Source organism: Amphibalanus amphitrite, unplaced genomic scaffold (assembly GCF_019059575.1).
Source record: "Amphibalanus amphitrite isolate SeventyFive unplaced genomic scaffold, NRLGWU_Aamphi_draft 001052F_arrow, whole genome shotgun sequence".
Classification (NCBI taxonomy): domain Eukaryota; kingdom Metazoa; phylum Arthropoda; class Thecostraca; order Balanomorpha; family Balanidae; genus Amphibalanus; species Amphibalanus amphitrite.
Window position 1 is genome coordinate 116,844 of NW_024882546.1, and position 23,686 is coordinate 140,529.

The following is a 23,686-nucleotide window of genomic DNA, read 5'->3' on the forward strand; positions in this document are numbered from 1 at the left end:
CAACCCCTTGCCGACCCCGTCCTGCCTCGCAGTGATACCGTGCTGATCCCATGCCACACTCATCTAGTTCTGAACTTGAACTGACCCCTTTCCTTTTTCCCTCAGATCTACTCGGAAGCGAAGCGGTTCGGCAAGGTGTACAACATCCACGTGGTATGCTGCTACGGCGGCGGCTCCAAGTGGGAGCAGTCCAAGGCACTGGAGGCGGGCGCCGAGATTGTCGTCGCCACGCCAGGTCGGTCACCGGGGAACTTCCAGTGCTCTGCGCTGGAAAGCTGCTAGGCTTAGAAAGCACGGAGAGTCTACCATATAAGCTCCAAGCTTTGATGGGGAATGATTCCGGTTTGTAAGGGATGTCTGTGTTACAAATATTTTTGAGGAGCGGTGTTTGTTTGGTGTTTTGGTTTGATTGGTGTTTGATTACTTATTTTTTGCTTCACAGATATTTGTAAGATGTCTTCATTCCCTACCTGGGATCGAGAAGTGTTTGGTACCGAAGTCCCCTTTAGCCACCCACTTTCCCGTGTTTGACGGTATAACTGTTCGGAAGCTGCAGATTCCTCTGTGTTTTAGTGACGCTTTGATGTCGCGGTCGTCACTGCGGCCACTGACGCCTCCCACTACCGTCTCCAGGTCGGATGATCGACATGATCAAGATGAAGGCGACCAACCTGCTGCGCGTCACCTACCTAGTCATGGACGAGGCCGACAAAATGTTCAACATGGGCTTCGGTAAGTAGAATGCTCTGATGATCCCATACGGCGAGCCTTGGCGCTATTTTTGGTGACACTATCGGTGATCTAAGGAGCTACTGGCGGCAAAGATCGCTGCGGATCATTCCTAGATCGCTGGCTCTTAGGCGTAACGGAATGTTAGGGCGATACAATACGGTAGGTACTTGATATATCGAACGCTCGAAGTGGGCAGAATGACGGGGCATTTCTTTTGGTGCAAATTGACCTTTGCAGTCGGCGCGCCCAAAAGCTCCAATAAACAGACGGTGCCTTTCGATTGGGTGTGAACATGTTTTATGAGTGCTATGCTCTCATCTTCTCTCATTTATGTCTTTTCTTGACATCACACTTATGTCGAAACTCAAGTACGGCTCTCGCGAGATTAAGCGGTAGGTTTTGCCCTTTTACATTTCCCCTTATGTCTCAGAAACTAATCAATCTACGATAAAGCCATTTTATACGATAATGGCAGGCTTGTGAACAAACAAATCGATCGCATCTTCAACACTTACAAGCTTAAGACGACGAAGATATAACATGAAGTATCCTAAATTTCATAGGTGCAAAACCTGCCGCTAAAACCCGCGAGACCTGTACATTGGCTTATATTCGATGAAAATAATTTTACGAGAGATATTTTTTTTTCTTCAAGAAAATGGTTTTGCTTGGTATCAGTGACCATTCATTGAATTGTTGCGGGAATTGGTGCTGCTTTTTCTGCCTGGCTATATTTCCTGGCGATGTTATCTACAAAATGCAATAGAAACTGACCAAATAGTATCCACACTTCCATAGACTACTGGAGATGTGGTAGTTCATGACACTTCGCACTGATTGGTCTACTACCTGGTTGAGAAGCACCGTTGGAAGTACCGCAGAAGCCTGCTAAGGTGAACACCGCTAGGCGCTAGCAGTTCGCTTAGCTTTTGTAAAAACGCTGACGCAGCATTGATGATCAATGCTGTTCGGTATTAGTGTGTGCATTTTAAAGTGACCAGCCCACCTTAACATTAGTTTTTAGTTCGAGTTGAGGGTCCCTGGCTTGCACTTACCAGTTTGGGCACTTACAACATCGAGAAAGGCTTTCATTCGGAGATATTTAGTTTCAAAGTTGCAGCACTTTGGATTCAGAGAGTCTAATGCATTTGAAATGAATGCCCCCTCTGAATTTGTGACGTCTGCGCAGATCTAGCGATTTTAAAATCCTTTTCTAACATCTTTGTGAAACAGTGGTTACGGAGCGAGCGAAGCGAGCGTAGTCTTTCCTTTGATTAACGGAAATTTATTACGGAGCGAGCGAAGCGAGCGTAGTCTTTCCTTAGATTAACGGAAATTTCTGAGTATGAGCGGCCGGCCGGCCGGCCGGCCGTGGTCACGCTTTTGCGAGGCTTATATCTCAGCAACCACTTGACCGATTTACATGCGGTAATTTTTGTAGGGTAGCTTCATTCCTTGTACCAAGTATTGCACTATTCCCGATGCATGTGGGTGACCCCTTATGCACGTGCCACGTGCAAAACCAAGAGGTGTCACTTTTGTAATTGTTGCAATATCTCGGTAACTACTGGGCCGATTGCGCGGAGAGTTGGCATGTAGGTAGGCACCCACTAGGCAATGCATATCCATGTGCCAGAGTTGGGGTGCTGCTGCACGTGCGCACGTGCAGGGGTCGTTTCCAGATCTCGAGAACGGCTGGACCGATTGCGCTCAAATTTGGTACACGGTTACGGAGCAGTTAGTAGGGTGCCGTGCACAAGTCAGTTGGGACCCATTTTGCACGTGCGCACGTGCAGGGTGCCGCTTCCAGATCTCGAGAACGGCTGGGCCGATGTGCTCAAATTTGGCACATCGCTAGAGACCGGTTAGTAAGGTGCCGTGCACAAGTCAGTTGGAGGTACCCCCTCGCAATTTCGCACGTGCAAGGCCCACCCTCTCGCTCGCTCCGTTAGTCGCCACAAAAGGCGTTATACTGGTGAGTATGAGCGGCCGGCCGGCCGGCCGGCCGGCCGGCCGTGGTCACGATTCTGCGACGCTTATATCTCAGCAACCACTTGACCGATTTACACGCGGTAATTTTTGTAGGGTAGCTTCATTCCTTCTACCAAGTATTGGACTATTCCCGATGCATGTGGGTGACCCCTTATGCACGTGCCACGTGCAAAACGAAGAGGTGTCACTTTTGTAATTGTTGCAATATCTCGGTAACTACTTGGCCGATTGCGCTGAAAGTTGGCATGTAGGTAGGTACTCACTAGGCAATGCATATCCATGTGCCAGAATTGGGGTGCTGCTGCACGTGCGCACGTGCTGGGGTCGATTCCAGATCTCGAGAACGGCTGGACCGATGGCGCTCAAATTTGGCACGTGGTTAGGGACCGGTTAGTAGGGTGCCGTGCACATGTCAGTTGGGACCCATTTTGCACGTGCGCACGTGCAGGGTGCCGCTTCCAGATCTCGAGAACGGCTGGGCCGATTGTGCTCAAATTTGGCACATCGCTAGAGACCGGTTAGTAGGGTGCTGTGCACAAGTCAGTTGGAGGTACCCCCTCGAAATTTCGCACGTGCAAGGCCCACCCTCTCGCTCGCTCCGTTAGTCGCCCCACAAGGCGTTATACTGGTGGTATACAGGGTGATCCAAAAAATTTGGAACCCCTAACTTAAAATGTCTCTAAGTCCGAAAGTATTCACTTTATTGACAAATCGCGAACACCATTAGAAAGAGCATTTAATCCTCTATAAAATCACGTCAAATTGGTGAATGTATGTTGTAAAGCATTGGCACACTATTAGCTTTTGGAATGAACGTCAGAAAACTGAGTGAAACGAAATCGCCAAATGTTAACAATGCGCTGAAATCCGTTAGCACTCTATCTGTTGTCTTTTTGCGAATAACACCACATCCGAATTCAATTTTATTTCATAAAAATTAACACAGAAGCACACAGTAGAACAGATACACGCGTCCTAGCTTCCGCTGTTCATCACAGCATGTGTTCAACGCGAGCTCCGGGGGCCGTCACGCAGGCCTGCAATTGCTTGGGGACAGCTCCGACTGCGCGGGCCAGCAGTCTCCGGGAAACTGGTCCCAGCAGGCCGTCAGTCTTTTCTTTCCCTACAATAGCACGTGAATGAGCTATTTTTATTCATGAACCTCCAACAAGCGACATGGTCAGAACAGCAAACCGTCAATCACTGATTTGCGCATAGTATGTTCAAAACCGTTTCACTGAGTTTCGTGACACAAATTTTATAGGCATATGTCTAGGGCAATATTTATAATAATAAGTAAGTACAATCAACTTGGGTTTATAGAGAATTGAACGCTGTTTCTAATGGTGTTTGCAATTTATCAACAAAGTGAAAATTTTCTGACTTATAGACATTTTGAGTTAGGGGTTCCAATTTTTTTGGATCACCCTGTATGCTGTTTGCGCGCAACATCTGCCGCACTTTCAGGATGCCAAATTATTGCTTCCAAATGACGTTTCAGGAACAGCGGGGTCGCAAAAAGTACTTAAACAAAAGTTAAAATGTAATATCTTGAAAACCGGTGCAATTTTCGGTGATATTTGGTAGATATTCGTTTTTGCTCTTTCTGAACCGAGCGACATCACTTTTATGCCAATTAATTAACTTTTTTGAAGGTGGGAGAGTCCCTTTAAGAATGCTAGACACGCTACAGAATCAGACATTGGCAAAGATTTAACAATAATTTTGATCCATCGCTGATAGTTGGGAGGAGAGGTGTTTAAAACATCTGGCCCTAAAATGACATTACATGTAAGCTTTGACATTAGCCCTTTTTGCATGACATATTTTTGTTTCGCATGTTACGGTGCGATCCATCTTCTTGCACCCAATGAAAGAAAGCTTTCTTATGATGGCTGTCTTATGATCTTTCATGGTACAGAATCTACATTTCAAGTGTTGAATATTTAAATGGCACGTTATCACAATACGAGTGATGCAACTGAAGGAAACCGTTGTGTGTCGTCCATAACACTACCTTGGGTTTATCTGTCAGGGTACAGTTATCTGTGAAGTTTCTGTAAGCCAGTTGAGTCCCTCAAGCTGCAGTAAACGGAATCGTTGTGTCGTTCGGCCCTGGAGAGGGGAGGGTAAGGATAGGGATGGAGCGATAGCAGGGCGATCGGCGTATTTGCTCTACCGCCGCCTGATTTATCGGAGTAGGTATCTACGACTGCATCAGCGGTCTGAGGAGCATCACGGGGGGGGGGGGGGGTTAGGGAGTGTCGAGCTCCGTCTCTGTAAGGGCTTCATCGGAGAAGAGGGACACTCGCACCGCTAAACGATCCCGGATTTATTTGGATAAGACATCTGCACATGGTCCAGAATGTGTCGAGCGGGGTAATTGTTACAGACCGCCCCGACTATCGCTACATTCATCTCTGTTAGACATACCCCGGGAGGTCAGACGAAGTGTTCGTTCTCTGTCCATATTCCCTGACTCCTTTCCCACGTCCCTTGGTGGTCACTAATGAACGAGACCTATTAGTCGACACCCTTATAACCCCCCCCCCCGTCCGTTCCCGACGAAATGAGGATGACGCTCTCCGAACCTGTCGCTCACACGGACCTCGGAGAAATGACCACGGAATACGGATGGTTTAGGGCGTGGCAGGATTGACGCTCTCGGCTCCCATCATCCACCTTTGGCCTTTCCAGCCTCTGCTAAGTACAACGGAACTTCTCCCTTTGGAAGCGCTGTATCGAATAGCGAGGGCCTAGTTACAATTTTAGTTACATAGATGCAATGCACTATGGTATGGATGCAATGCAATTTATCCATACAGTTATGGTATGGATAAATTGTATACGGTATACTAAAAGAAAGCTAGATGCGTGGTCATCTGTATAACTGCAAGTGGTTATCAGTAGCTCATTCGCAGTAGTAGTCCGTTCAGATAAATGTGATATCGTGCTTTTGAATTATGATACTAACTACATAGGCTTGCAATGAGACACGCAATACGCCATGGCATGTCTGTTGAAGTGGTAAAATAGTCTGATAAAGGTCTAGTGTGCGTCCGCCTCGCCATCTCGAACTCTAGGATTGGAGGGAGGAGAAGAGGGGATCGTGCTCTCCTCTGCACGTGCCGTTAGAAGGATGTTTGCTCACACCGACCTGTGATATGACGTGTGCCGAGAGACCGCCTCGAGTGGCCTGTGTTGCAACAGTGTACCCGGAGAGCTCAATGGTCGCTCGCTGGCGTTTAATGACTCAGTCACAGAGTTATGGGTGTGTTGAGGAGCAGCTCTGATAAAATGGAGAGCCCGCACCAGATCCTGCTGATTGCTGAACGCAAAAAATGGGGTCACTATGGTTTGAATAGTGATCTTGTGTGGCTTTTTATCGTCATGACGCTGTTGCACTGCTGATTAAGTGAATTTAGCCTTTTAAAGTTGATAAGTTTTATGGTGATATGTGCAAGGTTTTATTATGTAAAATCCTGCTCTTCAAATCGGAAGCAGCTGCTGTTGCAGCTTTGAATTCGTAATGACTGTAAAGTGCAATTATACATATGCTAATTATCTAATTTGGATATGTTTTCAGGTTCATTAACCCTCACTAATCTACCATATAATATCTAAGGGTTGATCAATATCTAGTCCAACCTTCATCACCATGAAAATCCCCCAAAGTGTTCAAGTGTTTATAAAACTCTCGTAAAACTTAACTATATAAAGTAATTCCCTAACAATTTTAACTTGTTTCCCCAATAATTATTGAGGGTGTAAATGGATAGGACTAAAATGTTGGGTAAGTTTTGCTTATATGAAGAGAAATAGCCTGGTGTTCTGTTGTCGGATCAGGTCATGTCAACGAGATATGGGGTCATATGTCAGAATTATGAAATATGAATGGCTCAAATCGGCGGGTTTTGTGATATGGGTAAGTTCCCCTGCCTCTTAGTGTAGGCATGTTTCTGCAATCTGCCTACAGCAAGATGCATCAATGGCGTTCATTGAGATCGTTTAACCCTCGCCCGTAAACGGCGATCTGCCACCTTCGCCCATGCAGGGGGGGGGTTGGTGCGACCCCCCCCCCCCCCTTGGCGTTTGAAAACGGAGCGTCGTAAAGCTTAGCGGAAAAGACCAACGGATTGCTCTCGCCGAGATCTCGCGATTGGTGGTATATTTTTTGGTCCTAGGTCAACATTTGACCTACTTTTGACCGGTCAAAGGTCAAATTTTCGGAAAAATAGACTTTTTTTCAACTTTCCGCGGCGATTGCGGCAAAACGGTGGGAGATATCGACTTGAAACCTTCACTATCGTGTTCCTTGATCAATTCTCTATCGTTTGGTATGTATTTCGTTTCCCTAGCTCTAAAAATGGCGCGTTGGGAGCGCCGGAAGTCGGCAAGGTCACAGTCGGCGGCAGAAATTCGAAAAATCAAAATTTAAATTTTTGAAATCTGATTGTATTTTTGGATTTGGAAGGTCCATTTGCTCCCTATAGAAGCTAATATTGCTGCATATTCCCATTGAGGTGACAAGAATTAGCAAAATAGTGGTTCGGGCGCTTTTCAAAAATAGTACCGGACGCTGTTCCTCTTGTGACGTCATAGCTCCGTGACCTGACCTGACCCGGTCAAGCTTCTTATACCATATGATAGCCAATACTTGCCCCAACATGCATGGGAAGTTTCATCACGATCCATCAACCAATGTCCGTACCACCGGCAGGAAACCTCGGGCGTTGGCACTCAGTTTGTGAAAATCCGGCCGGAGGCTGTTCCCTTTGTGACGTCATAACTCCGTGACCTGACATGACCCGGTCAAATTTTTTTTTTTATCAAAAGATGCGCAAGGTTTGCCCCATAAGGTACCCAAAATTTGGCGGCGCTGCGCGCCGCCGTTTTTGCACTATTTCCGAAAAACCTCAGGGGGGGGGGGGGTTGCACCAACCCCCCCCTACATGGGCGAGGGTTAAGGCTTTCGAGGTTACGGTCATGTGAGGCCATCAGCGCCCACAAATGCATCACAGATGATCAGCCATGATCAAGGATAAGTGAGATTATCCGAGGTTTACTGCTTTGACGTGTTTCGAGCAAAATGTTAATTGTTTCCACCTGCTCTGCGGACCATCTTTCCGTTGGTGCATTGCGCTCTTACAGGGGCGTGACATGTTGATTGGGTACTGGCATTGGGTAGGACGAGGGTCAGGGTGAGCTGGGGTAGTCTAGGGACAGAATTGGGCCGAGGGGGGATGTGGGAATAGGGCGGGGTTGGGTGTGGCGATGCGGGTACTATCAGGTGATCACGAGGACAGATAGCCGGTATCGTGGTCTGCCATCTCGGTACACCGTTTACATAGGGCGGACGCCGCCGCAATGATACGGTGGAAAGGAGGCAGTGGTAATCGCAGTCGGGCACGGAGACTGATCGAGGGTAGGGGGACATGGTAATGTGGGTACAGAAGACAGGGAGAGGGGATACAGAAGCACAGAGACAGACGGAGGCACGGAGACGGGGTGCGGGGACACGGAGACGGAAACGGGTTTACTGCAGACACAGAGATGAAAATTTAGGCATGGCGATGGGGTAGGAAGACAATACAAAAAATGAGAAACACGGATACGGCTGCACAGAGTAACAGCACGCAGTGACGCGGTCGACACGCGGTTAAAAGAACACTTTGAAAGTCCTGATTAAATGGGAAGTGGGGATAACAGTGGGTTATGAGGAAACAGGAGTCTGAGACAGCGCATTTCCGGATAAGGTCGCAATAGTTAGATTTCGCAGATGCGACTTTCTCATTTATTTAATTATAGGGTGGAAGGAGTGGTGTGGAAAAGGAAGATATTTCAAGCCGGCTTTAACTCGGAATTATTATTTCTTAGCAGGCGTTGAGTAGCATCACTTCACTTGCTTCGGTGGTGTCAATATCCGCGAAATTGTTCTTTGTTGCAAGTGCCACAGATGAGTGGCATTGTCACGGAGTCAGTTTTATTGCGCAATGTGCCGATATCTCGTCCCGGAGGATGGCTCTGTGAGTCAGGTGAGATGTCAGGTACCAGTTAAGTCCTTTCGCGAATTGGTCGAGATATCTTTATAGCGTATGTCGCGTTCGGCCGCAGCCCCGATAATGATAAGCAGTGGAAACCCGAAACACCGCTCGTTGATATACTAGAGATGATCATTCTGTCCTGAAATGACGAGTCTGTTCGGTGCACACGTACCCAAAGCAATGGATGACAGATTCTGACCCCTGGCAGGGGTCAGGGTCAATATTATTAACGTATACAATGCTGACTGTACGATGAATTTAACGACCATACGACTGTGATTTCCTGGCTTTGTGTCCACCGAACATTTGTTTCACACTGTTCGACATTTCCGTCATGGTTGTCGCTGCTTTTCGCTGGATTTCGCCGTGCCCAGTGATCCGCTGTCATACAGGGTACCGCTGTACAACATATTGCTGTATTACATACAGGGTATGGTATATTCAGATTTACACCGTGTGCGGTGCCGATGTCGGCGGTATGTGCCACCCACAGCGACTATCGACCGGCGCGGCGCCTCTGTGACCGCTCAGGTGCGCGATTCACACCGCTCGTTCGGCCGCCGGACCGGCCGCGCAGTGATAGGGCCCGCCGCCCACGTCGTGAGGAGGGCGATTATAGCACACACGGCTATGACGGCGGCCGCTCACCGATTCCGCATTCCCTGGCGCCAGTGAGCTGGCACTGATCGCTGTAATGCTGATGTTGAGTGTGTAAGGTCTGGCAGACATCAGCCTAAGGTCAAGGCGAAAGGTCACAGAGTTGTAGGCTCTGTGGTTGCATTGGGATTTGCGTTATATGGTTTGTTTCATCTTAGGCTCACTTTTAGGGATAACCTTTTCAGAACATTAAATGTTCCTCCAAATTTTGGAGACCTCCAAAATTAGTAGTAAATTAGTAGTAGTAATGACAGTAGTAATGCTGTTATGGCAGAATTGCCAGGTTTCAGCCAGAAAGTCGGCCAGATTCTTTATCTCAGGCGTTAGGCACGATCCCATCTTACGAAGCTTTTCAATATATTTTTTTTTTGCAGGCTGGCAGTTCTGGCCGAGGCTGAGCTTGAGCTCGAAGGTGCTCTTTATGGTTGAAAATTGATCGAAGGACGATTTAGTAATGGCTGCGGATTGCTCGAGCCTGGCAGATGGGGTTTGAGGTAACCTTACAATTGTGCCATTTCCCCGGTGTCAAATGAGAGAGCGCTTCCGCCCCCATCACGACCTCTGCCCCCCCCCCCCCCCCCAGGTGTGGTCTCAAGTGCGTGCTTCTCATGCTATCCCTGACATCAAGGTGTGGTCTCAGATAAACCTGACTGTATCGGTATCCTCTGGGCGGCGGGGAACTACACCGGTCACTTGGAATAAGACGCTGATCTCATTGGAGAGAACACTCGAGGACCTGTATCTCCTAGTGCCGTGTCATAGGAGTAGAGGATCAGATGCTGATTGTAGGTACAGTCCACATCATAAGTAATGTGCGGTTTCAGTTCCGGGTATGTTCTGCTTCTGAAGCTTAGGAATGATTAGCCCGACCACAATGAAACTTTGAATGTAGCTAACCTGTATCGCTACCCCTGCAGCTGCAACTGTATCTATTGACGTCTTCTTTTCGATCACTCCGCATTAAAGGTAGTGTGCCAGCTTTCCTGGACCGTATGGAGTTAATGGCCCAGATAAGGAGATCCGGATTTTTAGAACTTATCCATACCTTCAAAACTCATGGAAACGTCTTAAATTCTTCAAATTTTGAGTACCCCAGTGCGAAATTCGCCCCGACGGGTTGTCGGTCGTACCCCAACCACATTTCACACCACTATGAACAATAAATGCACACACTGAAATCGCTATTACCGATAGGCTCATCCAATCAAGTTTCGATAAACCCGTTCATCATCATCTCCTGCGGTTTCGAACACGCCTGTTAGGTGGTGCGGTAGACCGCGCCCAAAGCCAGGGCCCCGGTAACGTGAGGTAGCCGAGTCGGGGCAGCGTGCGCTGACCCAAGCCGGGGCCGCACGTCCTCCCGGTGTCATGTGATAGCCCGGGGCTGCCCGCGGGGATGCGGTAGACCGCGCCCAAAGCTGCGGCCCCGGCTTGGGTCAGCGCACGCTGCCCCGACTCGGCTACCTCACGTTACCGGGGCCCTGGCTTTGGGCGCGGCTTCTGCTCATACTTTGTGGTGCGGTGGTGGTGCGTCGGGCCGCACGCTCTGACTTCGGCCAAGAAAAATGCGTCAGCTGATCATTGTCATTTCTGCCACTTGCGTGTGGTGAAATGGGGTCATAACTTAAGAGACGGCTTTTTCGTATCAATTATTTTACATAAAATCATATTTCAAACCATAAATAATGTTCGACAGCCAAATAAAAGAAACAATACCAATACAGGCTTACAGTTTAAGGCTCGACATTGTGTTGTCTACGATTAGACAGCTGATAACTCATTCCCGTACTTCGTAACTCTATAATGACCTTTGCTTATTGTCACATGTGTGCCGCATTCGCGATTGTGGCCGACGCCTGTTTGCAGGTCAGCCCACTACAGTTGTTATACATATCGAAAAACCGATAAACTTTTAGGCGAAAAAGGCACTATTCCAGGCCCATTTTTGATTTTTTTTTTTGCGATATTAGGTAAAAACAGAAGCTTCTTATCCTAGGAAAAATAAAATGGGAAATCTTTCAAAGGTGGCACACTACCTTTAAAAAATCGACAGTCAAAGCCATCCGTTGAGATTGGTAAAACCGCACATTACTTTAGCAGTGGGCTGTACTTTAACCCGGCAGTTGCTGGGGTATTTCGCCACCCACCGTTTGCTGGGGGGGGGGGGGGGGGGGCGTTAAACGCCCCCAGCCGATAACTCGAGAACCAATAGGCGCAGCGAAACGCACGAGGCGGCAAACGAAAGAGCGCGACGAGACACTTCAGATGAGTACTTTAAAGTTGAATTTTGAGGTCACAGGTCGGGTCAAGGTCAGGTCAAACACCTGAAATCGGGCTTTCAGTAGCATGGACTTCAGGACTTCGCAATGGGCGCCTCTCGCCATAAACTCTGTCAAAACGGTGCACAATCCATCTTATAAGGCCTACAAGAGTGTCAGCTCCATGTAGGGGTCAGTCAAGCATAGGTCAGGGTCAAGGTCAGGTCAACCGGGTAGGCACATATCCCCGAAAATCAAAACTGATATTCGCAGCCTGTGACACATGTTTTATATGTAATTTGGGACGTAGAACACGATGGTGACATTCATTTTATCATATGTGTACGTGTTTGGCTCAAAAAGTTCAATTTAAGAACTTCATGTATCATGGTCGTGAAGTAGTCACGAAAAATTGCCAAGATTCAGTTCAAGATTATTGAAAATGCGGAACGATAATCAATAATCGAAGATAACCATTTGATTGACCATGGTATTGGCAGTCTAATGGCGTTTACGGCATGTCTGTATGTCTATTCTGTGATTTTATATGATTTTTTGAACATATGCCGTTTTTGGTCGAAAACTCAGAAATCATGACGTCACTAAAACCTCGATATCTCAAAAATTTTCCGACCGATATTTTTGAAACTTTGTCACAATAAACTTCAATCAATTCTCTACAGGTACCCAAAATTTGGCGCGCCTGCGGCGCGCCGTTTTTATGCTATGGCCCGGCGAAAAAAGTGAGGGCGTTTAACGCCCCCCCCCAGCAACTCGCGGGTTAATGCGTCACAGGAAATCACTTCAATGTGAATACTTTGCTCTTTACCTTTAATCATAACCCTTGGATCATATCCCATAATCATAACCCTGCATTTAATCATAACCAGGGATGCGGAGCCGGAGCCGGAGTCGGAGCCGGAGCCGCCGGAGCCGGCATATTTTGCCCGGAGCCGGAGCCGGAGCCGGAGCCGTGAAACAATATAGCCCGGAGCCGGAGCCGGAGCCGGAGCCGCCAAAAAAGGGGGCGACTCCGGCTCCTTTTTATTTTTTGAAGATGAAAAAAAAATAATTGACCTAGTTCGGTTTGACAGTACAAGGCAGTAAAACATATGGTACTTACGTCATGGGCCATCAAGTGAATGAAAAAATCCGAATATCCCCAGTATCCCACAGTACGCAAACAACTTCCTGTTTGCTCTTCCCCCCCCCCCCCACGTCTACTGCATCCCCAGAACATGAGGACCAGTCATCAGGTGACGGCCATTGTTTTCAAACCAGTGCAGTGGACTGCGACTCCCAGCACCGTCTCATCCCCCCCCCCCCCCCAATGCAGCCGAGACGGGTGTCAGCTTACGATGGTTCACTGAACTCCGATTCGCGGCGACTGCGTTTCCAATGCCATCGCTTCCTAGCCCTTTGTTCTGCCAGTTCTCTCCGAGGTGCGTTTGCGCGGGGACGCGGTGAGCCGGTCATGGCAAAGAGTAACGCGTATAACCAATCCAATTTTTCTTCCACCCGTATTTAAAGGGACCCTCCCACCTTAACATTAGTTTTGAGTTGAGATAGCCAAGTTTGCGGCCAGGCTCAGAAACCACCATTTATCCTGGTCGCAACCCCCACAGCTTTATGGTGTTCACGAAATTTCTTCCCTTTACTTGCAGGGTGGGACCAGCGTGGTCCCTATCTCTTAACCATTACGGGAATCTGATGACGTCATCAGGCTTTCGAACGTCCGTTAAATGTTTGACTAAAACGTTTTGTAGCACGCGGTGGTATATGCTGCTTTGCGCGCAACAAATGCCGCACTTTCAAATAAAGTCGCTAGGAACAGCGGAGATCCCAAAAAGTAAACAAAAGTAAAAGTCTAATATCTTGAAAACCGGTGAATATTTTTCGATGAAATTTGGTAGATATTCGTTTTTGCTCTTTCTGAACCGAGCGACATCACTTTCATGCCAATTCATTAACTTTTTTGAAGGTGGGAGGGTCCCTTTAATTGATTGCGTAGGGGATGTACTGAGTCGGAGCCGGAGCCGCCGGAGCCGGAGCCGCCGGAGCCGGACCATTTTACTCGGAGCCGGAGCCGGAGCCGGAGCCGCCATAACATTTCACCCGGAGCCGGAGCCGGAGCCGGAGCCGATTTTTTTCTCCGGAGCCGGAGCCGGAGCCGGAGCCGTCTGAAATTTCCACGGCTCCGCATCCCTGATCATAACCGTAAGCTAGAGCATTGCAACCCTACAATTAATCATAGCCATAAGGTAGGTAACACACTTTAGCCCTATATTTGATAAGACTACGTGCTGTCCGACGTGCTGTACGACGTGTCTGGTGTCTGGTGTGTCCCGGGAAGTGACCGGTACGTTTCCCGGTGTCCGCTGACGCGCCCCCGTGTCTGTGTGTCCTCCAGAGCCACAGGTGCGCTCCATCTGCGACCACGTGCGGCCCGACCGGCAGACCCTCCTCTTCAGTGCCACGTTCAAGAAACGCGTCGAACGGCTGGCGAGAGACGTGCTCACCGACCCCGTGCGCATCGTGCAGGTACTGTCCGTGACCCGTGACCTAACCGACAGGCCCCAACGGTCCATCACCGACAGGCCCAGGTACTGTCCGTGACCCCTGACCCATGGACACTCGACAGGCCCCAACGGACCCTCGCCGACAGACCCCGGTAGGTACTGTCCATGACCCGTGACCTAACTGACCCTTCCACCCCCTCCGACCCTGCGCGCACCGTGCAGATAATGCTCGAGACCCCTGACCCATCGACAGGTAACAACGGTCCCCTCTCTAGCGATTCTGTATCCACCATGCAGGTACTGTCCTGTGCGATCACTGGTCATCATTCAGGCTCTGTAGTCATACCGGGACACCACCAACACTCCCCTAGCGAGTGGCTTCACCGACCCCCACCCACCCACTCCAGCCTGATGTTGGTTATCCATGGTGCAGGCATTTTGTGCACTAAATTGCACCGATGTTGGAAAATGCCTATTCGCCTCAATCAGATTCCGGGCACCTTCATGTCACTGATGACGTAAATGCGGAAAAATATCCAGCATTTACGGAATGTCTGTAGCGTAACTTCGGTCAATGCTGTCAAGTCCAACGTACGGCAGTTTGCCAGTTGTAGCGTGTGGCTATGGGTCTGTTCCAGTCGCACTTCCTAGCACCTCTAAACTCCTCCAAGAGCAAGATAGAGGAGGTTGGAGCAGGGCCCTCCTTGGCTGGGCTAAAGCTGCCACTGTAACAGCCAACAGGGAAGCACTCTTAGAGGAGTTTAGAGGTGTTAGGAAGTGCGACTGGAACAAACCCTATTAAACACTATATACTTGGCACTCGCACAAGAGGACGGATATTTGCTGCATCAAGTTGAAGCGGCCACCCACAGCGTATGCTCCACGTTTGCTATAAGACACTTAACTGTAAAAAATCGGGTCTTGGGGATCCCAAGAGTGGTGGTTTATGGAGTGGTGCCGCTTTTGCTCACACTTCAGACGACAAGCTCCTTGCTCTCTGTGTAAAGTGACGCCACCAATCTACCATCTCATCTAGACTGAAGTACTTCGGTTCCGCAATGGGCTTTAGCGCAGGATTAAGATGCTGGTAATGACTTGATGGCTTGATCTTATGACTTTGGCAATGCGGCATTGATTGCATCAGATGGTATTGCTCAATGGGTGTTGTTAATCACACCTGTCTGGTCGCGTCGCGAACTAGGGCACTTGTCTAGAAGTTTGAGCCGTTCCTCGAATACCACAGCCAAGCACTTCTTGAACGAAGGCGTGGTGTGTGTTCCTCTGCCTCATCTTTCTCTGATTTTCTTTATTAGCACTTCCCATCTCTCTCTCTCTCTCTCTCTCTCTCTCTCTCTCTCTCTCTCTCTCTCTCTCTCTCTCTCTCTCTCTCTCTCTCTCTCTCTCTCTCTCTCTCTCTCTCTCACCCTCTCTCTCTCCCTCTCTCTCATCTACCTCTCTCTCCCTCTCCCTCTCTCCCTCTCTTCTCTCTCCTTCTTCACACTCTCCAACTCCCTTCCTTCTATCCCCCATTTCCCATCCGTCATCTAGCCTTTCACTAAAGTTTCTCTTCCCCGGCAAACCTCCATTCCCTCCAAAGTCCCGCGCCTCTGTTTCTCTGTTTCACTCCTCCCTCTCCCCCTCTCGCCTTTCCTCCCCCCACAACCCTCCAGCAGTGTTTAACGGCCATCAGGCCGGACCTGTCAGATAAGATAGCGGTTTCCCCATACTTGCCAAACGCAGGGGGAATGAATGCTGCGATGCATGGGCGACCTAGGTACTAACAAACGTTTTTTATTATTGCACGGTCTGACTATTTAAACATGGAGTAGTACTAAGTGCGTGTGTCAGCTGGTTTCACGCCTGTCTCGCATGTCTTGCGGTGGCGTGGAGGACCAGTCAGCTGCCGGTGGTCCGCTCGCCGCCCGCGATATGGGCAGGTATTGATCGTGTCGACATGATGCGATAGGTGCTGATAAGTCCGCGGTGGTGACCCGCCCCGTACCGCGCGCAGACATGGCACGGGTCCTACGCCGCCCCGCGATCCAAAGTCGGAGTGTGGGCACCGGGGTTGAAGTTAGTAGGAGGTGCATATGGTGTAACTGTTTGATTTATTGACATCATTTGTTCATATTTTGAAGCTTTATGGCAATTGTAATGGTAAATTTACACCACTCGCTTTGCGGGATTGTGGTGGGCAGGCACAGTACGAGCGGAAGTCAACAACGCTTCAACAAACACGAGACCCACTCTCTGAGTCAAACAGCCGACTTGCGCTTACACTCACTCAGTACAAAGCACAATAAGCGTCTCGCCGATACAAAGCTGAATGCGAGATAGTCCGCAAGGATTACTCTACGAATGTTTCTTGATAGGAGAACCTCGCCTTCCGCGCCCCTCCAGACAGCCGAGAGTCGGCCGATTAGATGCCCGTGGGGGTGGTGGAGCCACGCGCTGGGTTCTGGCCCGCCTAGCTCATGTGTCCGCCCGACTTCTGGCGCTGTGCATAGATGGCCAGTCCGGCGATGGCCACCACCGCCAGAGAGAAGAGCACGCCGAGCGCGATGGTGGCCGAACGGAACCCGGAGTCGTCCTCAGGAGTTGGCGTCGTCGGGTTGGCGTGGTCGATGGTGTCAGAGGCCGCCTCGCCGCTCGTCTCGGCCGCAGAGATGGCTTCCTTTATCGCCGTGCTGTCGTCCGGTTTGATTTCTTTACGCTCGACACAGGAGGTGGTGAAGTTGAGATCAGTGTTGCTGGCCTGCAGTTTTTCCAGGGTGGTGTTGGCGAACTGTTGTTGGGCGACCAGGTCAAGCGCTTCCTGTGCCTTGTCCAGCGTAGCTGGGATGTCTGCAAAGCTACTACAAGGAACGTCGCTGAGTTTGGGACTGGGAAGACGTCTGGATACCAATAGTCCACGCTGCTTAGTATCTCTGATCTGCCTGTGTAAAACGTCAACGTCCTCATTACCTGAAAGATTCGTGCCATTTTCATCCCCTCCAGTCGTTGATGTGACACTCGTGGTCGATGACTCCGTGGTTGTTGGTGCCTCTGTGGTAGTCGATGGCTCCGTGGTGGTCGATGGTTGCGTGGTTGTAGGTGCCTCCGTGGTTGTGGGTGTCTCCGTGGTGGTTGGTGCCTGCGTGGTTGTAGGTGCCTCCGTGGTTGTGGGTGGCTCCGTAGTTGTCGGTGTCCTGGTTGTCGGTGCCTCTGTCGGTGCCTTCGTCGTCGTCGGTTTTGTCGGCGCCTCTGTGGTTGTGGTGGTCGGTGGTTGGGTGGTGGGCGCTGGAGTGGGTGACGGCTGCCCGGTGGTCGTTGGAGCCGGGGCCTCGGTCGTGGTCATCGCACTATCGATGGCTGCCGAGAGCTCATCCAGGTTTGTGTTCATGGTATCCACCTCGTCCTTGATGGCGGCGAGAATGTCGAACCCTTCGTCGTCCTGCGCAGCGGCGCTTAGACGGGCCGCCGAGCCTGGAACGGAGTGACAGAGCGTCAGTGGACGTAGCGCTGAGATGGGATTTCTGAAATAGGAATTGTCAGGAGCTTACCGGTTTGGTTAGCTCTCAATCAGTCTCTGATGCAATTCGTGCCCGAAAGCGTGCCTACCGTGCCTTTCAGCGGAATAGTTCCACGGCCAACATGATAGCTTTTAAGAGAGCCAGAGCGGTTGCCAAGCGCACTATCAAAGAGGCCAAGATCTTATCTTGGAAACGATATGTCAGCACTCTTAATCGTTTTACTCCAATCGGCGAAGTATGGTCGCGCATAAAGCGCATCTCGGGCCGGCACTCCTCTGTACCCTTACCCGTGCTGAAGGTGGATGGAAGGGACATCATGGAGCCAAACGCCGTTGCTTCGGAGATAGGCCGCGCCCTCTATCGGCGGTGTGGTGATGAGTCCCTCGACGAATCCTTTGTCAGGCACCGCTCGTCTTGTGAAGCTTCTGGGGTCAATTTTAGCACCTCCGACGTTTTGAGCTACAACGATACTTTTACAATGGTTGAGCTCAAGTCAGCTATAAGCTGTCTTAAATGTGTCGCAGAAGGCCCGGATTCTGTCCACAATGAGATGCTTCGCCATCTCCCTCCGGTTGCTCTGGATGCTCTCCTTCAGCTGTTCAACCTCCTATGGATGACGGGTGTTTACCCAAACTCCTGGCGGGAGGCAGTTGTCATCCCTGTTCTAAAAGCAGGGAAGAGCGGTTTGGACCCTCTGCACTACCGCCCAATTGCGCTCACATCCGCCGTTGGAAAGCTGTTGGAAAAGCTGGTGAATATCCGACTTACCTGGCATCTGGAGCGGCACGGACTTCTTGCCAATTCTCAGTGTGGTTTTAGAAAGCACCGGAGTACTGTCGACCACGTTCTTACTCTTGACTCAGTTGTCCGCTCGAATTTTAAACAAGGTCGTCAAGTAGGCGCCTTGTTCTTCGACATTGAAGCAGCGTATGATACCACTTGGCGATTCGGTATCTTACAGAAGCTGCATAAGCTAGGCATTCGAGGCACGATGGGTCATTTTCTAAGCAGTTTTCTTGGTGATCGTTTCTTCCGTGTTCGTGTGGGCAACCAGTTATCTGAGCGGTTCGCCCAGATTAATGGAGTCCCACAAGGCGGTGTGCTCAGCGTGACGCTTTTTGGTGTCATGATCAACGACATTGAAAAGGTCCTCTCTCCAGCCATCGGCCGCGCTCTTTACGTCGATGATTTCGCTATTTGGTGCAGTGCGGCGTCGACTCGATCAATGGAGCGACAGCTGCAGATGGCAGTTGCTCGAGTGGAGGCATGGGGCAAGGAGAACGGCTTCCGGTTCTCCTCTGCAAAGACGGTAGGCATGCAGTTTTCCCGTAAGCGTCGCCCCACTGCACCCATGGTGGTGAGGCTCTACCGTGAAGCCATACCAGTGGTTGCGGAGGCCAAGTTCCTTGGCATGACTCTTGACTGTCGACTCACTTACCGAAGTCACATAAAGTGTCTCCGTGACAGATGTCTTAAAGCTCTTGACATTCTGAAGTGTGTCGCTCGCATGTCCTACGGCGCTGACCGTAGTACGCTACTCCTTCTTTATCGGTCTCTGGTGCGGTCCCGTCTGGACTATGGATCTTTTATCTATGACAACGCTGCATCCTCATCCAAGCTTATCCTTGACACTGTCCACCACGCAGCGATTCGCATTGCGACTGGTGCTTTCCGAACTACTCCTGTCGTCAGCTTGTTAGCTGAGGCGAACGAGCCCCCTCTGGCCTTACGAAGGCAGATGTTGGGCATGCGATACGCCATCAAACTTCGTCAGTTCCCTTCCCATCCTGCTCACGGACCGGCTTTCTCCAGGTCGCTCTTAGCAGTCTTTGATGGCGACGAGAGGAGCCGCTCTCGAGTTTTCTGCACCCGAACGGCCGATCTCCTCCGAGATTGTGGCCTAAGCACTCGGGACATCATGCGAGTTGTTATCCTGCCTGAACCGCCTTGGAGGTTATCTGTCCCCTCTGTGGACCTAACCCTATCAGGCACACGGAAAGACCAAATTCTGCCTCTGGCCTTCAAGGCGAAGGCATTGGAACATATTGAATCATATTCAGGCCATGCCGTGGCATACACCGATGGGTCCAAGTCGGACCTCGGTGCTGGCTGTGCCTTCGTCTGCGGCGACGCTGTGCGATGTTTTACTTTATCTAAACATGCATCCGTTTTTACCTGCGAATTGGTCGCCGTCCTCAAACTTCTATGTTTTATCCAGATTCATCCCGCTCGGTCATATCTTGTCCTCTCCGACTCATTGAGCGGACTCCAGTCCTTGACACAATTCTATCCACTTGACCCCCTCGTACAGGAGATTCTTCTCCGTTTGACGGCTCTCGACCGAGAGGGTACCTCAGTGACTTTTTGCTGGATTCCCAGCCATGTTGGTATAGCTGGCAATGAGCGGGCGGACCGTGCTGCGAACCATGCGGCGCGGCAGCCCTGCTCCCGCCGGTTCCCTCTACCGGCCAGGGACTTTTTCCCTACGGTGAGCTCATTCTTCCGCGGAAAGTGGCAGGAGGCTTGGAGCAAATGTCAGACAAACAAGCTGCTACGCATCAAACCGGGTTTGGCAACCTGGCTGTCTGCGTCACGCAAGTCGCGTCGAGAGGAGGTCATCCTCTGTCGGCTTCGCACAGGACACACTTTCGGTACCCATGGACACCTTATTGGCGTCGGCCCAAGACCTGTTTGTGCGAGATGTGGCGACAGACTTTCCGTCCGACACGTTTTTCTGGAGTGTCCAAGACTGGAAGCTGAGCGGCTGAAGTTTCTGGGCCTGCGCGGAGCCCAACTTTCTTTGAGAGCAGTCTTAGGTGACGAGTCCTTTTTGCTTGACTCTTCTCGCCTCTTTTCGTTTATTGCGGCCTCCGGCCTTCAGGTGATTTTTAACGCCCGACACTGAGGAAGTCAAATAAGAAATGGGCGCGATATAGCCTCGCAGCTGGTGCGCCCCTTCACTCCAAATCATCATCATCAATCAGTCGCATCCATCGATAATAGGACTTCTTGATAGATCGTGCCGGGGAAGCCTGGGAAATAACACGATTTCTTATTTTCCTTGTTTTTATTTATGTATGTATCCACGGTCCACCTACCGCATATGTTGTACTAATGAATAACTTAGTGGTATTCCACTTTTGCACCCTAGACTCAAAATTGAATAAGAGCCACACCATGTTGTCAGAAACCATGTCAATCTAGAAAATTGCTCATACAATCATTCAATGCCAAAAATCAGGTACACTTCAAGCAGAACTAACAAAACCTATTCTAACCTGACGTAACCTTACCTAATGTAAAATAACCTTACCTGACTCACTGTGTGGTTGGGTGTAGATTATGAATGTTTTGTGTAAAAGTATCGTAAATATTTATGTGTGTTCTCACTTTTCAACAATAGAAGGATGTGTTCTTTCTTTCCATGTTTTTATTTTGTAGGTAAGTTTCTTCAGTTTCTAAAGGGTGCCAAAGGGAGGAGCTCGCCAATGCCTTTGCACTCCACCTGTCTCATTCGTTTAGTGGAGTTTTGGTCCCAATGTGATTGATAACGGGGGCCCACTGAGTACGTTCCTAGCTCCTACGCTCCCATGCTGACTACTTGACGGCGCTATTGTGCAATTGGTCTTGTAACAACCACTATCGGGACTCGATTTACTGAGCTGCCAGCCGTCCCTCGATTGGTCTGTCTTCGAGGCTTCAGCTTTTATTTTTTATTATTAGCTTTCTTCAATGGTTGACTCTGGTTGCATTGAATCGATCTTGCATAAGAATTAGCAGACTAAAGAGATAAGATCTTGATAAGCGTCGGTAGCCCAACTTAGCAAATAACCCGTTCGAACTACCGAAATGAACTCTATATTTTTTTCGGGGGGGGGGGGACTCGTAGTTAAAATTTGTTTTAACGCATATGCGCCATAAAGAGTAGCTGATTGCAGCTGTCTCCGTGCTTAAATCAAACCTATTTAATCTCTGCGGTGATAATAACGGTACGGTGAGAGCAGATTTTAACCTTCATATTTTAATATTTGTACTATCCCGAACACCGCGTCATTGTTATGTTTGCAGTTACAACTTACACTCCTTTCGCCGAACGTCCGGCCGTCGTGTCCTCATTGTCGACTAACAAGGATAAGTAGTTTTCCTGTGTTTTTTTTTTCCAACTCACCTGCGTGCAGCAGAAGGGCCAGCGGGATGAGAGCCAGCCAGGGCCGGCGGCGTCCTGCGGAAACCATCGTGACCCGAGCGGTGGCCTCTCGGTGAGCTGTGTATGACCCGGGCGACGGCGGCGGATCCAGCTGACCGGGAGCCGGCGACCGACGAGCGCAACTGACGGTGGCACCGGCTGCCGCGCCGGATGTGGTCCCCTAATCGTCCATTAGAGTCGAACTGAAGAGCGTGATTAGATAGACAGACGGATGGGTTTGGATGGCCCACCAGTGGGAAAGTGATCATCGAAACGGGTGCTACGGATTGGCCGGATATGTACGCTATCATATATGTCTATCTAGGAGCGCCAGCGGGTTGTGGCCGTGATGCTACTGAGTGATCATCAAACAAACTGCACTTCTCTGCCCTCGTAATCTTATATATGTAACTACTTTTTACCTTCTCATTACCTACTTCTGATTGTTATTGATATCTTTACCTTTTTATCTTTTGATAGTTTGTTACAACTTTATCACCACCTTTGACTTTTAGATTAAAGAACAGGCGACTTAACCGGTTACCCTGATGTTGCTCAAGGGTTTCGGGGCTGCTAGTTACCCATTTGTTGACTTTGTTCGCACAGTACTCAACTATCTCGAGTTGACAAACCCTCTCTATTCGCATTTGGCGTCGTTCTTAATTGATGACCAGCCATGCGTATTTTACTGAACTTGAAATGAGTAACGTATTCGCTCCAGTTTGAGTTTAAGTGCGTGGTGTTGTCACACCTTCGTGTATTTTTTCGCACCTTTTGTAGTGCCATTGGTAGCATTGTTAAGTAAAATGAAGTCATTGATGATGAAGTAAAATGAATTCATTGATTGATGATTGATGATTGATGATTGATGATTGATGATTGATTGATGAGTTTGAACAGCTGGATTTGTGGAAACACAGGATCCTTCTGTTAACAGCATAAAGCATTTATCCAAATCGTCAAAGGTTTTGCCCCAGTTCAATCAGTTATGGCGAATAGCGAATGTTTTACCGACTGACTCTGTGGAGTGGGATCAGCATTCCGTTTTGCCCATATGCTGAAGGTTTTGCCGGAATGCCTCTCACTGGCGCCACCTATACGCAGATCGAACGAATAGGTTTTGCCATTTGGCCATCGAACAACGCAAAAAGTTGTACTAATTAACGCTAATCTGTTTTTTAAATCCTACACACTTGTTTCGGAAGTGCTCGATCCTTTTATGTTATCAATACTTGTATTTTTACTCGCCCTCTGAAATCCTATGGCGAACTTTTCCAAAGTAGTGACGTTTTCAAAACGGTCATGCAAACAAACACTATCACAGCAGGCCTGGAAGGACTAGCGATAACAGGCAGCCCACACGAATCTGACCGCACCTTCCGTCCCGGCCCGGCCCGGCGTCCGCCACTCCGGCGATAGGAGGGTTACATCCGTCCTTGTGAATCCACTCGAACCCCCCCGGCCCCCACGCTTTCCTTGCTGTCCTGGAAGACCGCCACCAGAGAGGCGGTGGTGAGGACAGGTCCTACACCCTCTCCCGGTCGACCGTTCGAGCGGCAGAGCGGACTGTCCAATCCGGACATTTCCGTCCCACCGGGACAGTCTCTGCCGCCGCGGTGCAACGTCGGTGGTCCGCACAGTCCAATGTCTCCGCCCTATCCTATTATCCCATAGCTCTGCGATGGCCTCTCCATGTCGAGAGAGAGAGAGGATCAATAGCCTCTCAACAAATAGAAAAGCGCTAGGAGTAGTAGACTGTACCGCAGTACACTGCTGTCGCGCGGCA

General features: G+C 49.6%; 2 protein-coding genes across 3 annotated transcripts in view; one reads left to right on the forward strand and one right to left on the reverse strand.

Moving 5' to 3' along the window:
* The window catches only part of LOC122369586 (ATP-dependent RNA helicase DDX42-like), a 68,374-nt gene that overhangs the window by 8,199 nt on the left and 36,489 nt on the right, over positions 1 to 23,686 (forward strand). For both annotated transcript variants that reach the window (XM_043344435.1, XM_043344434.1), the window contains exons 9-11: positions 106 to 235; positions 634 to 732; positions 14,094 to 14,224. In XM_043344435.1, coding sequence (XP_043200370.1) covers positions 106 to 235; positions 634 to 732; positions 14,094 to 14,224 — 360 coding nt within the window. The remainder of the gene's footprint in view (positions 1 to 105; positions 236 to 633; positions 733 to 14,093; positions 14,225 to 23,686) is intronic.
* On the reverse strand, positions 16,294 to 22,279 carry LOC122369587 (cell wall protein DAN4-like). The gene is made up of 2 exons (XM_043344437.1): positions 21,883 to 22,279; positions 16,294 to 17,667 (listed from the first exon to the last, which is right to left on the reverse strand). Exons 1-2 carry the CDS (start codon positions 21,947 to 21,949, stop codon positions 16,670 to 16,672), a joined length of 1,065 nt encoding a protein of 354 aa, XP_043200372.1. The 5' UTR covers positions 21,950 to 22,279; the 3' UTR covers positions 16,294 to 16,669.